Source organism: Phacochoerus africanus, chromosome 15 (assembly GCF_016906955.1).
Source record: "Phacochoerus africanus isolate WHEZ1 chromosome 15, ROS_Pafr_v1, whole genome shotgun sequence".
Classification (NCBI taxonomy): domain Eukaryota; kingdom Metazoa; phylum Chordata; class Mammalia; order Artiodactyla; family Suidae; genus Phacochoerus; species Phacochoerus africanus.
The window spans coordinates 63,999,992-64,018,511 of NC_062558.1; the positions used below are offsets into that span (position 1 = coordinate 63,999,992).

At 43.4% G+C, this 18,520-nt stretch overlaps 1 protein-coding gene across 1 annotated transcript in view; it reads right to left on the reverse strand.

The window, feature by feature from the left end:
• Window positions 1–11,230: 11,230 nt before the first annotated feature.
• The window catches only part of CCDC6 (coiled-coil domain containing 6), a 124,474-nt gene continuing 117,184 nt past the window's right edge, over window positions 11,231–18,520 (reverse strand). The window contains exons 8-9 of the mRNA XM_047762169.1: window positions 16,770–16,894; window positions 11,231–15,536 (exon numbers count right to left, since the gene is read on the reverse strand). Of these exons, the coding sequence (XP_047618125.1) occupies window positions 15,342–15,536; window positions 16,770–16,894 (320 nt within the window). The 3' untranslated portion in view covers window positions 11,231–15,341. The remainder of the gene's footprint in view (window positions 15,537–16,769; window positions 16,895–18,520) is intronic.

The window sequence follows — 18,520 nt, forward strand, 5'->3', positions numbered from 1 at the left end:
TGTCCATAAGGATGCTTTACTCCCTGGCCTCGATCAGTGGGTTGAGGATCTGGCATTGCTGCAAGATGTGTTACAGATCACAGATATGGCTTGGATCTGGTATTGCTGTGACTGTGGAATAGCTACAGCTCTGATATGACCCCTGGCCAGGAAACCTCTATATACTGCAGGTATGGCTGTAAAGAGAAAAAGAAAAAAAAAAAAAAAGGAAATATCTACAATCTTTTCATAGCTGGAAAAGAAATTGACAATAATTCTTTTTTTTTGTCTTTTGTCTTTTTTTTTAGGGCCTCACCCATGGAATATGGAGGTTCCCAGGCTAGGGGTCTAATCAGAGCTGTTGCTGCAGGCCTATGCCACAGCCACAGCCATGCCAGATCCAAGCTGCATCTGCGACCTACACCACAGCTCATGGCAACGCTGGATCCTTAACCCACTGAGCAAGGCCAGGAATCGAACCCGCCACCTCATGGTTCCTAGTCAGATTCATTTCTGCTGCGCCACGACAGGAACTCCAACAATAATTCTTAAATAGCAACACTCCAAGGGGTGTTTGATCCATTTCCCCTTGACCTAGGTAGTCCTGGTCTCTCAGGTGCTGGACTGGACACGGGGAGGGGAAACCTCTTTGCTCCATGGGTTCCCCCAATCCAAGCCCACTTCTCTACTCCTAGATCCCCAACATCGGCCCAAGGACTTGTGGCAGTCATCCGTGACCACCGCTCTGGAATTCCGGAATTCTGTAAGTCTGCGAGGGCTGACTCATGGTCATACACCAATTCTGTCCTCACCTGCCTGTCCCACCACAGTGGTTAAGACCGTCTGGGCTTGCTACCTCCTGCATGATTTCAGGCAAGTTATTTAAACTTCACGGGTCCTACTTATTTCATAGACCAATTAAGACAAAGAGGAACGAAATGAGGGGCAGACTGTCTAGTCTAGGGAATATTTGAGGGAGAGAACTCAACTCCCTGCAGAACAAAGTTCTAACCTCCTGTGCTGGCTGAAACCTGGGATGATGGGGAGGAAAGGTAAAGGCAGAATAGGGGGAAACATGATTGCAGAATCTGCAACTGCATGTGCCTGAGGCCAGGGTGTCTGGGTCTGACAAGTCATGGGATCCTTCCCGAGAGGGCAGTTGCCTCAGCTGCCTTAAGATTCCTCAGGAAGTCTTACCCTCAACCTTTTGCCCTCTGCCAAGTCCAGATCCAGCCTTGCACAGGGCCTTGCACCTGTGCTTGGGGTTTGAGGACTCCTAAATAAATCACTTTCCCTGCCATCAACACTGCCCTGGAAATGGGACAGATAAACATCCAGAGGCCCCTGGTATAAGAGCCTCCACTGACCCCTGGCCCATAGGGATCCTAGAACAAGTTCTGAAGGCTCAAGAGAAGAGTTCCCTGGTGGCTCAGTAGGTTAAGGATCTGGTGTTGTCACTGCTGTGGCTCATGTCAGCCCTGTCACGACGGTTCAATCCCCGGCCCCAGGAACATCGGTATGCTGCAGGCACAGCCAAAAAAGAAAAAAAAAAAAAGGCTCAAGAGAGCTGATTGTTAAATTTCCACCAATTTTGTGAGCTAGTTATTAAACACAGACACTATTAAAACTTATAAAAAATAATTCAAGGAGTTTCTATTGTAGCTCAGCGAATTAAGAACTGGACATAGTGTCTATGAGGATGCACGTTCGATCCCTGCCTCACTCAGTGAGTTAAAGATCTGGCATTGCTGCAAGCTCAGATCCGGTGTTGCCATGACTGTGGCATAGGTTGGCAGCTGCAGCTCTGATTCAATCCCTAGCCTGGGAACTTCCATCTGCCACAGGTGTGGCCATAAACAGAAAAGGAAAAAAAAAATGTTTTTAAAGATTAAAAACACAGGTAATACATACACATTTTACATTTTACTATTCTTATGCATTTAATGCTATTTACACCTAAAATATCTGTACAGTAGAAATATCATGTCATGGTGTTAATATTTCGTCAGTCTCTCCAAGTTTAGTGACTTCCTGGTGGTGGTTTGAAATCAGCCATCGTGGGGAGTATTTACACCAGGAAAACTGGTAAGCAATACAAACCAATACAAACCAGGGCAGACTTTGCTCAACATCCCCACCTGCCCATCTCCTCGGCCATTCTCCACTGTGGGCACATGTTCCTCTCGGCCTACCGAGAGCATGCTGTCTGCTGAATCTGGGGAGAGCAAGAGGCAACCTAGATGGCATCACAGCTAAGAGGACCCAGGAACACTTTAATCCCATCTCAAATCCTGGCAACCTTTCCCGTGAAGCTCACAAGAAAGACCGATTTCCCTCAGTCCGTTGTGTGTTTATAAACTACCTTCTTATTAGCTGGACTTGCACTGGGAGCTGGTGGTGTAGACCTCTCTCCACACTGGGCTTCAGTGCTTGCCTCTCACTCTCCCACTCTTCTCCCTTCTCTCTTTCTCATGCACACACAAGCTTTGGCCACATCGTACCTCCTTCATTCCTTAAGTACCCCCTGTCCGGGCTTCACAAACTCAATGACTTGTGTGTTGGTGGTGGTGGTGGTGGGTTGACACTGTGGCTCTGAAAAGGGGCAGATGTTCTCTGTTCCCCAGACACAGTGATTACTCAGCCCCGGCTGACTGAGTGATGGAGGGGCAAGGCCCTGCTGAGATCTTATTTCTTCAGAGAAATCAGACACCTGAATTTCTTCAAAATAAAAATCTCCCTCATTTCAAATCGAGGCATTTCAGATGTTCATAAATTGAGTTGCCATTGTGGCTCAGTGGTAATGAACCTGACTAGTATCCATGAGGACACAGGTTCAATCCTGGCCTCGATCAGTGGGTTAAGGATCCGGCATTGCTGTGAGCTGTGGTGTAGGTTGCAGACAAGGCTCAGATCTGGTGTTGCTGTGGCTGAGGTGTAGGCCAGTAGCTATAGCTCCAATGCTACCCCAGCCTGGGAATTTCCATATATGGTGGGCATGGCCCTAAATAGACCAAAAAAAAAAATCATAAATTGTAAATATGTGAGATGACAGATGTGTTAACTAACTTTATTGGGGTAATCATTATGCAATATATATATGTGTCATCATTACACTGTATACCTGAAACTTACACCTTGTGTTCTGTGTCAATTATTTCCTAATAAAGCTGGGTGTGGGGGGAAGAAAAAAGGAAAATAAAACACATTACATTTTTCCACATTTAAGGAAAAAAGGAAAATAGGAGCGCCCATTGTGGTTCAGCAGATTAAGAAACTAATATCCATGAGGATGCAGGTTTGATCTCTGGCCCCACTCAGTGGGTTAAGTATCCAGCATTGCCATGAGCTGCGGTGTAGGTCACAGATGTGGCTTGGGTCCACCTTTACTGTGGCTGTGGCGTAGGCCAGCAACCGCAGCTCCAATTTGACCCTTAGCCTGGGAACTTCCATATGCTGCAGGTGTGGCCCTAAAAAGGAAAGAAAGATAAGGAAAATAAAGCACATTATAGTTTTCCACATTTGGGGAAAAAATCATGCAATATGCGTGTCTCAAACTATGATGCTGTACAACTTATTATTATTATGTTGTACAACCTAAGCTAGGGAGAAAAAATAAAAAAGGAAAATAAGATACATCACATTTTTCCACAAATGGGGAAAAAACACTATGTAATATATATGTATTACATCGTTACGGTATACAACTTAACCTTACACCATGTTGTATGTCAGTTATTTCTCAATAAAACTGGGGAGAAAAAACAAAAAAGGAAAATAGAACACATTACATTTTTCCATATTTGGGGGAAAAAAGGAATAGTTAGGCCAAACCAAAGGATGGTGAGAGGTATTTAGCCTCCAGGCCACCTGTAGCATACCTGATGCAACGCATCACAGCCCCTTGGCCCACCTGATTTCACTGCAAACACTCGTGTACCTTGCCAGAACCCCTCAGCAAACACGAGGTGGCCATCATAGGGCCAGAAAACAGATCAGTGTAGCTGCCCAGTAGGGGTGGAAGGAGGTAACTGGATATAAAAGGGAATGAGGAAACTTTGGGGTGGGTTGATGAAAATGAAAGAGCTAACTACTTCTGGTCCTAGATGATGGTGTGAAAAGGAACAAAAGGACATTGCAGGAAGGTTATTTTGAGCATACAGTTCCATTGTCTTGAGCAACAGAGTCATCTGCCTGGGTTTTGGCTTTGGAAAATGGTACTGATTTCATTTCCACGTTCTTTACAACATCAACGAGAAATTAGCAAACACAGAATCTGCAAAGGATTGAGGATACCCTCAAAGCTGAGCTCTGGTTCTTAACTACCTGCAAAAGACATTAAAGGGATTAAAATATGGTTCTCCTTCAGAAAGCATTGTCATGTTTTACAGAGGAGTTATATATTCAATTGCAGTGTTCTGTTTTGGCGAGGCTACCTGTGGTTTGTTTGAGAATTTTGATAAGTTTGTAATGGAAAGATTTTGCCTCGATAAAGTGCAGCACATCAAAGTTCCCAGGCTCGGGGCTGAATCGGAGCTGCAGATGCCAGCCTACACTACAGCCACAGCAACGCTGGATCCGAGCCGCGTCTGTGACCCACCTCACAGCTCGTGGCAACGCCAGATCCTTGACTCACTGAATGAGGCCAGGGATTAAACCTGCATCCTCATGGATGCTAGTCAGATTCGTTTCTGCTGTGCCAATTCAGTAGGAACTCCCAAACATCCTTTTTTTTTTTCTTTTTTGTTTTCCTTTTTTTTTTTTTTTGGTTGCCCTGCAGCATATGGGATTTCTGGGCCAGGCATCATAGCTGAGCCACAGCTATGGCAATGCTCAATCTTTAACCCACTTTGCCAAGCCGGGGATCAAATCTGCACCCCAGTATTCCCAAGACACCACCAATCCTGTTGCGCTACAGTGGGAACTCCTACTTCTTATTGAAGTACATCCCTACTTATCACGGTCCCAAGAATATGTGCCTGTTAATGATTATGTTAAATCTTGGGAATCCCATGAACTAAAAGGAAGAGGATGGGGTGGGGAAGAGTGAGGAACAGACACTTTTGGTTGAAGGGACCTGTCTAATAAATTATGTCACATCACCAGCCGCTGATTCTGGGACAATTCTGACCACAAGCTCCTGGACAGGGTACCTGAACTAGTGTCTGTGAGGTGATATGATGAAAAAGCTTAGTCCAAAATTGGTGGCAACAGAATCCCATGGTTATTTGGGGGTTGGTATAGGTTTTTTTTTTTTTTGGCTTTTTGCCATTTCTTGGGCTACTCCCGCGGCATATGGATATTCCCAGGCTAGGGGTCTAATCGAAGCTGTAGCTACCAGCCTACGCCAGAGCCACAGCAACGCGGGATCCGAGCTGCGTCTGCGACCTACACCACAGCTCACGGCAACGCTGGATCCTTAACCCACTGAGCAAGGCCAGGGATTGAACCCGCAACCTCATGGTTCCTAGTTGGATTTGTTAACCACTGTGCCACGACGGGAACTCCTGGGATAGGTTTTTAAAAACTTACTATTGCTGCTATAAAATTTCTCCCCTGTGTATCGGCTGTACATAGTTACATGGCTGCACACTGATTATTAAGCACTGGGAGTTTGTCAATAGGCATTCCACTCAGATATTACTTTTACTTCTGAGTTTAAAACATTACCATTTCAACACCATGGTATAAACACGTCCATTTCCAGACACGGGATTTTCAGAACTGCAGATTAAGTGCTAAACAAACAAATGAAACCATGGGGCAGCCAACTCTTGGCTTTGCTATCTCAGGCTTTCCAGGAAGCCTCCTGCACAACCCAGAAAATCCAAATGGCATCTCCCCAGAGGCACCTTCAACCCATAGATGAAAGAAGCTGGGGAATTCAAGTCCCAGCATTCCTGTCCTCTGGCGGGATATTCCTGAGGCACGTTCTAAATATTCCTTGGGGAAACTCATTGGGGTTGAACTCCAGGTGACCACAATGCTACCAGGCTCATCCACATACCCCTCATGTTCTCACCTTCTCATTCTGCTTCCTGGATTCACCTCCCAGATAAGCTTCCTGCGCGCAAGTCCCTTAGTTTGCTTTCAAGCTTGAACCCAGATAGCCAGCACTTAGATCATATCTTACCTCCAGGTTTCCACACATGCTGTTCCTTCTGTCCCAAACAGTCTTCATTCAGTTCCCACCTGCTCTTCAAGAATGTGCTTAAAGAGCAACCTAAATATCCATCTACAGAGGAAAGGATTAAGAAGACATGGTGTGTGTGTGTGTGTGTGTGTGCACGCACATGCTCACACACAAATGGAATACTACTCAGCCATAAAAAGAATAAAATAATGCAGGAACATGGATGCAACTAGAGATTCTTTTCCAGCCTATGCCAGAGCCACAGCAACGCCAGATCGGAGCTGCGTCTGTGACCTATATACCACAGCTCACGGGCAGCGCTTGATCCTTAACCCACTGAGCAAGGCCAGGGATCGAACTTGCAACCTCATGGTTCCTAGTCAGATTTGTTTCTGCTGCACCACGATAGGAACTCCTAGAGATTCTCATACTACGTGAAGTCAGAAAGAGAAGGACAAATACTCTATGACATCACTTACATGTGGAATCTAAAATGTGGCCCAGGAGTTCCCATTGTGGTGCAGAGGTTAACGAAACCGACTAATCGGAGATTAGTCAGATGCAAACTATTACAGTTAGAATGAATAAGCAATCAGGTCCTGTTGTATAGCACAGGGAAGCTATATCCAATCTCTTAGGATAGACCCCAATGGAAGATAAGAAAAGGAATATATATATATATGTATTTATATATATATGAATGACTGGGTCACTTTGCTATAAACAGAAATTGGCACAACATTGTAAAGTAACTATACTTTAATAGAAAATTAAAAAATAAAAAAATGCTTAAAGATCAATTTCTCTGGAAGCCTTCTCTGACCCTTGCTCACTTCTAATGCTATGTGATCCCACTGTGCTATTTCCTCAGCCACAGCACTTACACATTCATAAAGAGTAAACACCGCAAGAGAAGGAAGTATGGTATTCTTGTCTCCACCTCCCATTGTGTTCCCAGTACTGTACATAATGGCTGGCATGACTCACATTTTTAACATTTGTAGCATGAATGAAATGATATTAAAAATAGTTTAAAAGTGACAATATGAGGAATCTTACACACTCTAAAAGTTTTAACAATGTTCAGTGGATCCCCAAAAGCCTCCTTGGAACAGAGAACAAAACTGTTCTCTGACGGCTATAGATCCATGTTGGATCTGTTCCTATAGCTCTAACCCTTTGCTATGTGACCTGTGCTTAGTCAGCTCATTCTGCACCTTTGTGAAAGAATGTTCCCTATAGCCTGAAATACACAAGACTCTGACCTTCAAAGATAGAACACTCTTTATTCATATAGAGATAAAGAGTTGCAGAACGAAGAATAACATTTGTCTTGGAGGTTTACAGGAACATTGTGACCTAACCTATGCCACCAGCAGCAAGAACAAAGGATTCCTGCACCAAGAAGTTTGCAACAAACAGCCACCCCTCCTGCCTCTACCCCCATCCCTGATTAGTACTAATTATTAAAAAAAAAAACCCAAAAAACCTGAATTCTTTCTCAGGTGAGATGGTTCTTTGGGACATTAGTCCACCATCTTCGCAGTCTGTTGGCTTTCCAAATTAAGCTGCTGCTACTCCTTTCCCCAACACCTGTCTCTCAATTTATTGGCCTGTTGTACAGGAAGCAGTGTGACCTTAGCCTCAGTACCACATTCTCATTAAAGTGACAAAGAGGAGTCATCAATCAGTTCCCAAGGTTAATGATTTCCCAAGAGCAGTTCACCAGAATCCAGACAAAGAAAGCGGTCCTTGAGGAGAGGCAGTAGGAGAAAAGGAGGTTAACTGGGCTTAACCTGAATTTCAGTAGTTGCCTTTCAAAGAACATATTTAAAGAGCACAAATACAAGTCCATGGAAGAATTAAGTTGTCTATTATTTAAAAAAAAAAAAAGTTTCAGATACCATATTTTTTGGTCTCTAGAAATTCAACTGGGGTCTTTTTTTATATGTTGCATTTTTCTTATCATGCCGGCACATCTTCTGCCTTCTAAGAACAGACGAAGAATGTTTACTACAATAGCCATCTTCACACTCTTGTCTAATTCTATCCTGTTTAACTTCTCGGTCTGACTATTCCTTTCTTGTTTTTTTAAAAAAGTTACTTTATTGAAGTATAGTTGATTCACAATGTTGTGTTAGTTTCAGGTGTACAGCAAAGTGATTTCAGTCATATACATGTATTTTTTTCTTTTTTCAGATTCTTTCCCCTTATAGGTTATTGCAAACTATTAAGTATACTTTTCCCTGTGCTATACAGTAAGTCTTTGTTGCTTATTTACCTTTTCTTGATTTTAAAATGAAAAATCTTCAGATAATTACTAAGATAATATAATTAGTAATATTATCTTAAAGTTGCACTCAATCATTAGTAGGGTATCAGAAAATAATATCTTTAGAAAAAGATTTAAATACATTTAGTTCAACAGCATGCAAGGAAATATGGAATTGGGGTGATACATAGGCAGAATAAAAAACTTTAAGGAACAGAAATTCAATGTCTCATGTTGACAACCATTTGACACAAACAATATTTACCATGTACTGACCTCTTCCTCTATTTCTAAAGAGAATATTAAAAAGTTTGGGCCTGGGAGTTCCCGTCGTAGTGCAGTGGTTAACGAATCTGACTGGGAACCATGAGGTTGCGGGTTCGATCCCTGGCCTTCCTTGCTCAGTGGGTTGGGGACCCGGAGTTGCCATGAGCTGTGGAGTAGGTTGCAGACTCGGCTCTGACCTGGTGTTGCTGTGGCTCTGGCATAAGCTGATGATTACAGCTCCGATTAGACCCCTAGCCTGGGAATCTCCATATGCCGAGGGAGCGGCCCTAGAAAAGGCAAAAAAAGACAAAAAAAAAAAAAAAGCTTGGGCCTGGAGTTTCCATCATGACTCAGCAGTAATGAACCCAACAAGGATCCATGAGGACATGGGTTCGATCCCTGGCCTTGCTCAGTGGGTTAAGGATCCAACATTGCCATGAGCTGTGGTGTAGCTCACAGACAAGGCTTGGATTCCCCATTGCTGTGGCTGTGGTATAGGCCAGCAGATGCATCTCTGATTTGACCCCTGGCCTGGGAATTTCCATATGCTGCAGGTGCAGCCCTAAAAAGACAAAAACCAAAACAACAAAAAAAAAAAAGTTTTGGCCTGAATTTGACATTAGTGACAATTACAATTGCATTTCCCCAAATATTTTTTAAATATTAAAAAAAAAATTTATGGTCACACCCACAGCATATGGAAGCTGCCCAGTCAGAGGTTGAAATCTGGCCACAGCTGCAGCAATTCGGGATTCTTTATCCCACCGCACCAGACCAGGGATTGAACTCGCATCTCTGCAGTGACCCGAGTTACTGTAGTCAGGTTCTTAACCTACTGTGCCAGCAGGAACTCATTCCCAAGGTATTTTTTAATTTAAATAGCCTATATGTTAAGACAAGGACCCAGACTTACCTTTAGAGATTTACACAAACACACAAAAAATTTCTAAACCAACCTTTTCCATGTTAGAAGTACCATGTAGACAAATAGCCTCCAAAAGCTTTTTAAAGAAAGTGCACATATAGCTTAAACCTTACAACTTACATGTTGTTAAAGCACTTCATTTTATCCTGCGTTCTTCAAATTCTACCTGAAATAAGAATGGCTACCCCCATTATATAGATTAGAAAAGTGAAGCTGGCAGATGAAGCCAAGTCCTCAATTCAGAGGTCCTGGGTAGTGTTTTAGTCAACACTTTCATCAAGTTACAGCTAAAACCTCACTGCCATGAGAAGAGCAGCATTTGAGATTTTGGTCAATTCATCAGATCCTGCCGTGGCACAGTGGGTTAAAGGATCTGGCATCGCTGTAGCTGTGGTGTAGGTCACAGCTGTGGCTTGGTTTCAACCCTTGGCCCAGGAATTTCCATGTGATGAGGGTGTGGCCATAAAAAGAAAAAAAAAATGAAACTTTTCATTAATTAGTGAGATTTTGCTTAAGCCAGAGTGAGGCAAGACTTACTCAAAGTTTACTTAGCTCTTTAATATAGAAAAGGACCTAGATTAAAACTATTTCATTCCTAACACAGTATCACAATTGGATTCCTGGAAAACTATGCTCCTAGGACAGGATCCTGCTAAGTCCTATGCCCCCACACACACCCCCACCCCTGCCCTAGATCATGGAATAACTGCTTATTGAAATGCAATGATCATACACCCCCCAAACACACATAAAACATCACCCCAAATATTCATTCTAAGCTTCTTAAATGAATGGATATGTATGGGACTTGTGTCTTACCGTGTGTATAAAGGACTGTACTCAAGGGTTTCATCTCGATTTTCTCATCTTAGCAAGGCATATAGCATTGCTGTTTTGCAGGTAAGGAACTGGAGTTCCAGGGAGGTGAAGTAACTGAGCCAGTGAAGCAACTAGTACTGAAACCCAGAACTGATTCTAAAGCCATGTTTTCAACAGGTAGGAAGAGAAAACCACAAAGATGGACTTAAAAATTTAAGAATAATATATATAGGAAGCGTCATTCCCAAAGCCTGACTATACATGTAGGTGTGTGTGTACATACATATGTGAATATTAGTTTATATGGAACATTGGGGAATGAGTGTGGTTTTCCCTTCCTTTTCATAATTTCCTAGGGTTAATGGTTTTCAAGTGAAATACAGCACAGATAAGGAACAGTGTACAAATCATAAACATACAGCTCAATGAATTTTCAAAAACCCAGAGGCTCATATTCAGAACCTAAGCCAGATGTCTACCCTAAGCAACAGGGAAACAATGTGCATTTTCTTTTTTCTTTTTTTTTTTGTTGTTGCTATTTCTTGGGCCGCTCCTGCGGCATATGGAGGTTCCCAGGCTAGGGGTTAAATCGGAGCTGTAGCCACCGGCCTACGCCAGAGCCACAGCAACGGGGGATCCGAGCCTCGTCTGCAACCTACACCACAGCTCACGGCAACGCCGGATCCTTAACCCACTGAGCAAGGGCAGGGACCGAACCCGCAACCTCATGGTTCCTAGTCGGATTCGTTAACCACTGTGCCACGACGGGAACTCCCAATGTGCATTTTCTGACTCAAAAAGACCAGATAGAAAGAGAGAGGGTGTAAGGCTCAAGAGGTTCATTTTAAAAAATTATCTTTATTTAGGTTTCTGATTCAGCACATGTATCAAAGACTAATCAACAAAAAGAAGTAAATAAGACATTAATTGGAAGTCTTACATCTCTCTAAACTCTGACCAAGAAATGTCAAGATTGCCACTATTACCAGAACTCCGACCTAGTCAAGTTGTAGACAAGCTATATCATGAACGACATACAGTGTGTACAGATAGGCAGAGGCAAAAGACACGCTAGCACTCGGCTCTCCTCTCTTCCTTGCCGATGTCTTTCCATGGGACAGTCCACTTTTGCTTTCCATGCCTAGCTCCAAAGAAAGTCCAAAGGCGGCTCAGGGTCAACCTCATCAAACGCTTTTCTGGAGGAATGCATTCTTAAACTGTTGTGCCCGCAACTTTGTTTTTTTGCCAGGATGAAGTTCAGATCGAGATGTACAGTACAATCTAGATGACGGTGCAGACGAAGTCAAGAACTAAGTTGAGCAGTAACCCAAGTTAAGGCATGAATACACACACACACACACACTCTCTCTCTCTCTCTCTCTCTCACATATACACAGCACCCACTCTATCATGAACCTAGGATTCCTTCCATTGCCTAGTATGAGGCAACCAGGGCTTGGCAGTTAACTACAACCACTGAGCATTCTGAAGCATGCTCCCTGGAATTTTATGCTAACAGCTGTGTGTGTGTGTTTTATCAAAAAAAAAAAAAAAGTCAAGAGAAAAGGAAAACTTAAAAAAATAAACAAAAAAAACCAAAACAACGCCCTCCCACCCCAAACCTAAAAACCTCTTAATCTCTTACAATGGCTCTTGAGCATGGAACTCAGGTAGCAGCGTCAATGGCTGGCTCTTTAATAATTTGGAAATAAAAGGTTGTTTTACTATGCATTTCTTTGGTAGTCATTACTACAAAGTTCTCAAGTGTTGGTTACCTATGAGACAAGTACTAGATAAAAGATCAGGTTACACAGAAATCTTTCTTCCATAATGATAAGATTTAAAATATTGAATGAGCTCTGAAAGCACAAGTTACTATGCTTTTTCTTGCCTTTTGGGGCCTCCTCTACAAGCAAGGCTTTGTGCGGGAAAAGTTCATGTCTGCCTAACAAAGGGTGATACATACTCTATTTTCCTACAATTGAACAGTTAACAAAAATTCACATTGGAAGTTATTTTGGTCAAATCAGAAGCCAATGACAAAGGGGCAGCAGCACTTGGTGTCAAAGCCACATTCTGGTCACACATTCATCCCACGGTTGGGCTCAGTCTCTCTGGAGCTCAGAATTTAAAACTCCTTTTCCATTCCCAAAGGAGCAAGTCAAATCAAATCTTTAATACTTCCACCCTCTGCCAAAGTTCTAGAATTCGGTCTAGCATGCCAGCATGATTGATGAGAATGATCAGTTCAGAGCCCAGAGGGGTGGCGGGTCTTAGGGAAAGTAATTTGGTTTTGTATAAAAGGCATGGTAATCTGGCGATGAGGTCTGATCCTGTTAGCAGCACAGTGTGTAGCCAATGGTCTCTGTCAGCAAGATAGGCAAGTGAAGCTACTGAACCTGCTGTTGCTCCCACTTGCCTTCCAGGGCCTCTGGGAGTCAGGAGGGGTTACCTGGGGCGGGGAAGGGCAACAGCAGGAACCGCATTCAGCCCCTGAGGGGCAGCTTCCTGTGGTCAAGGGGGCTTTGGCCTCTCTGGCCTTGGGATCTGAATCTTCGGGGTCCTTGGGGCTGAACAATGGCCAAGGAAGGAACTGCCCCTAGCAGGTACTGCCCAAATGTGACAGGCTCCACACAAGGGCCTTAAACACTGGAATAGGACACGAACCAGCAGAGATTCCAAAGAGTAGTGTTTGTACTATCAATCCAGAACAACTGCCCGGACAGGCAACTAATTTATGGGGAAAAGGTACTGTTTGAAGGAGCTGTGTTTTATTCTGCAATGAAATAACGAGTCTGGGGAAACCAGCATTACATTTCTGCAGAGGTCTGGATGTCAACAACCTGTCTCTAAAAGGCATTTGTCAGCAACTGTCTGCTCACTCCCAGTGCTTTTTCAGTCACCCCATGGCCACATTCTCTCTTGTGCTTTCAGGAGTCTCTAAATTGCCAGTAAGCGAAGGGAACAGCGTTTCCTTGTGGACATTCTTGCTTGAGTACAAGACACTATCCAACAGCGCTGTGTCTCATGGAAGATTCTTGTAAACATGTACCATATTTCTCCTATAGGAAAAAGAGAACTGTACCAACGCGGCAGCATTTGCTGGCCGGCTCTCAGAATTCCTCGGAAGGGCCAGGTACCAGGAGGACAGTGAGCTGTTGGCTAGAACCCCGTCTGATCGAATTAAAAGCCTCAAGCCTCAGTAATTAAATGCTAAACACTTCTTCCCCATATTTGAGAACCAGACGATGATTACGTATATTACACATCATAAATAAAACGGATGCAGACCTACGATTTCTTTCAAACAATGGAGGAGGAACACTCTCAGTTTGGGGGCCGGAAGCTGAAAGAGCTGAAAAATCCTATTGTTGCTTTTACTCTCAAATTCTTAAGCTTCTAGTTGAACGCTATTATCCAACAAGACTTTTGTTTCATTCTGTAACTCTTAAATATGCATTCAAAGGCAAAAATGGAGGTTTCTCTACTGTACAGTATTAAGTATCTACAATGCCATGGTTCCTTATGCTTATGAGCATGTTCAAGAAAGGGCTAGCTATCAGAGATGCTGTCACAAAACATGGAGTCTGCAAAATTACGGATAAATTAATTTTCAGTTCTCTGATTATATTCAACAGATACACATTCTCATCATAAAATATACATTCTCTAGTAAGTTATTTTCATCCACAGCATATATAAATATGCGAACACAGGTGGTAATAATCACTTTACTACCAAAGTACAAAACAGTAACTGCTGAAAAGCAAAAATAAAGATGTTGCAAGTGTTAAGAAAAGAGTGACTCACGGTGTTCCACTTCCAAGTGAAACCAAACGATTTATTTGTGCTGAATGAATGGAAATAACGCATTCAGGATATTATACTTCTTTGTACACTGCACTTGCCTTCACTGGGCGAAACAAGCAGTCTTCAATGCTAATGTGCTACTTTCCTCTATACCTCTTTTCTGCCAAGCAATAAAGTATTTTGTGGCCATTATGCCAAGATATTCCTATAAGGTTCATTTCAAATAGTATCTTCTAATAGTACTCTGCACCTTTAAAATATTTGTTCGAACTCTGTTTTCGGGACACACAGGTAAAGAATGCAAAGGGAGGACCACTGTTTCTGTTACAGTCACACTGCCCTCTGCAGCAGAAATCACATAGCACGTTCTCATCAGCCATCGCAACCACTGGTGGGTGGGACAACCTTTACCACCTCACGTGAGAGGGGGCTGGTTTGGGTAGATTAACATCAGGGATAAAGAAAGAATCATACCTTGATGCACAATTATCCAAAGGTACAGCCATGTGACCCGTTACTTCAGGCTGTTTTACAAGAGACGCGGATGGTGATATATACTGAAAATAACCTAGACAAAGAGTATCTGTAGAAAGCTCTATTAAACATTGGCTTGGGCATGGATCCAGCTAAGTTCCCATTCTAGCCTGAAAGCTAGATCCTCAAAGGTCTGGACTGTAGTGCTGAATTATTGGTAGGTTTGGGAAATACCATTATAATGGGGGGAAGGGGTCCTAACAGCTCAGTAATATTCTGCCAATTCATGGGGGGAAAATATAAAAAGATATCCCTTTTTTATTTTACAAACCTACAGGCCAGGGGAATGAAGCTCTGGGGCCAAGCGAAAATTGCACACCGCTGCTTAACTACCAAACATCGAATAGCCAATGTTCCAGCCAGGGAATGGACGTACGTGTAGATTCAAGTAAAACACCGATGGAAAAAAGTCGTCGTGTAGTGTTGTAGACCCACAACACTGGCTGCGTTGCCGACAAACATTTACAACATAATGAAGAGTGAAGCCTACATAACCTCAGTGCAAATAAGTCAGATCCAAATATGCCAGGGAAGGAAGCCTTTGGCGTCGAGGAGACGGCTCCACTGTACGAGTCCCCACGTGACAGTCGGACTAAGCACATGCATTAAGGCTGGGAGGAGGGGTGCACTGAATGTGGCGAGGGGGCGGGCGGCGAGGTGGCTGCCGAGGGGACCGCGGGCTGCATGGGTGGCGGAGGCGGAGGCGGCGGTGGCTGGACAGGGGTCTGTGTGTTGGGAGACGGAGGCGGCGTGGGCCGCTTGAATTTGTCAGGACTGTTGCTTCTCCGCGGTGAAGGCCTCTGTGGAGGGGGCAGGAACAGCAAGTCAGTCTGGGCACGGACCTCTCTCATTTCTAACACAGCCCGAGCCAGAGCCGAGGCTGCTGAAAAGTGGACAGAGACCAGACACTGGAGATGTCCTTGTCTGTCGCTACTGGCTTCTGAACTAGTAATGAAAACTTAACTAAGGCAGAGTTTACACTGACGCCTAGGAAAAAGCTGTGCAAAATGACTATGAAACCTGCACTGACCAGAAGTTCTCTGAAGGGCCAGTGGGTTAAGGATCAGGCACTGTTGCTGCTATGGCTCTGGTTACTGCCATGGCACAGGTTCGGTGCCTGGGCTGGGGAACTTCCACATGCCATGGAACTGGCCAAAAAAAATGTATTAATTTAAAAAAAAAGGAAACTTGCATTGACCAAGCTATTGGACTCAGGCCCTCCAATGAGACAGTCCTAAAATTGAAAAAATGCTGTCACATCCTCCCTTTAAATATGTGTATACCTAGGTCCTTCCATGCCTCAAACAAATTTTCAATATCCTGAAAGCTCCAGCTCAACCAGAAGTGCTCCTGCTTCTATGTAAGACTCATCGAACCAGCAAAACAGCCCCAGAAATATCTTACAGGCTTTTTTTTTTTTTTTTTTTGGTAAAATATGGTTCTTCATTTAAAGATTTCCTCCCTAGGAATACCCTCAAGTCTACCCTATTCTCAAAGTCCTACCAGCTACTCTTCCAACTGGCCTATGAGTCAATTAAATAATCAGCTCTAAGGAAAACACTCCCCAGAGTGTTTTACTCTGGGGTTTGAACCTGATGCACTTAAGGGTCCTTCTAATTCCAGGAAAGAAAATTCTAAGTGAAACTAGTAACTAGTCTAATTTCAGGAAGGATCCTGAGGCTCAGTGGATTGTGAAGGTGCAGGCAATAAATATTTTAGATATCACGGCACCCAGCGACAATTCGTTATGGCAAGGAGCTGGCCAGAGTTCAAATTACGTTTCACAAAGGGCAGTTTTTCACAGAAACTGAAGTTCAAGTTTTGCCTCCTGGGAAGGATTTTAGTTTCAACACCAGAATGTGGTATTGAACTGCTTGCTAGGAGGCCTCTAGAAGTTGAAGGTGAACTGATGGAAGGGGGAAGAAAAAAGACACCAGGTAAATGTCCAAGTTCATCAGTGCTGGCCTCCCATGGAGGACAAGTCGCTACCATCGGGAAAGTAAAGTGCTGCCTCCTGCCCTGGGCACACTTACCGTGACACCGTGGGATGCTCCCATATGCTGCACGTGGAGACCTGGGGAAGTGTAGTAAGACATTCCGGCTCTAGTCAGGGAAGTGGGTGGCGTGAAACCAACCGTGTGACTTGCATATGAGAGACCTGAAATACAACAACAACTTGTAAGGATTACTCCAAACTCAATTACTGGATGTCTTTAAGCACCGAGAAGGCTTTCCAACGCCCAGGTTCTTAGTTACCCACAAAAACGCAAGCAGGTGAAAGAGGTGGTGGGCTGACTAAATGGTCTGCTGTATGGATAAAAGGGATATCAAAGTCAAGGCCTGGAACAGAGTAGAAAGCCCAGAAATAAGTCCATGCACAAATGGTCAGATTGTCTTCAACAAAGGTGTCAGGAATATGCCATGGGTAAAAGGTGGTCCCTTCAATGAATGGTGCTGGGAAAACTGAAGATCCATGTGAAAAAGAATGAAATCAGACTCTCATCTTACACCATGCACACAAAAATCAACTCCAAGTTGATTGAAACTTAAGACCTGAAACTGTACAACTCCCAGAAAGAAAGACAGGGGGAAAACTTGATGTCACTGTCTTGACAATGACTTCTTAGATATGACGCCAAAGGCAGAGCCACAAAAGTAAAAACAGCCAACTGCGACTACATCATACTACAAAAGCTTCTGCTCAGCAAAGGAAATAATCAACATAAAGGTAACCTGTGGAATGGGAGAAAATACTTACAAACCATACATCATGTAAGAGATGAGTATCCAAAATATACAAGGAACTCCTACAACTCAAAAGCAGAGCCACAAATAACCTGGTTAAGAAATGGGCAAAGGGCTTGAATAGAGAGTTCTCAAATAAGGCAACAGCTATAGGGAAAGATGCTCAACACCACTGATCGTCAGGAAAAAGAAAACCAAACCACAATAGGATATCACCTTATACCCGTTACTAAAAAAAAAATAAAAATAAGAAACATTTTTAAAGATAAATGTTGGCAAGGATGGAGAAAAGGGAACCCTGTGCACTGCTGTTGGGAATATATGTTGGTGTGGTCCCTATGGAAAGCAATATGGAGCGTCCTCAAAAATTAAAAAGAAAAAAAGAAGAAGAAATTAAAAATTTAAAAATGGAGTTCCTATTGTGGCTCAGTGGTTAACGAATCCGACTAGTATCTAAGAGGATGCAGGTCTGGGATGGGTCCAAATGCCTACATCTTTCAAACATTCCAGAAGTGGTCATCACCACATGCAGCCTACACAGCCCCGGTCCTTGCGAGTTAGGAGCTAATGGTCCAGTGGTCTGGGGCATCACTTATTTAACACTGTCTGAATGCAGTTATCTTCATACCTCTGAGTTCCCAGCATCTGCCAGGGTATCAAGCACAGGGTAAGTTCCATCCAAATGAATGGAGTAAAGCAGAAACAAAGGAGCAACTGGGAGAGTGTGGACAGAACATCTCTAAGGTCACTCATTCTACAGCTAAGATCAGTGGCTGGATGCCAAGCAACGTGAACTTCATTCAGCTCTTTTATGAATGACATAAAAATAGGAAGCTGTTCAAGATGCTATTATGGTGCCTCTTGACCTCCATGGCTGGGATAAGCAGCCACCATGCCTATCTTTAGTGGTCCCGTCACAGACTGTGTCTGTGCCCTCAACATCTAACGGGAAGGATTGTATTTCTTTGTTTGACTATTAACTCATGCTGCTTTCTACTTGACATATTTCCATTTCCGAGTGTGGATTTCTGGTTCATAT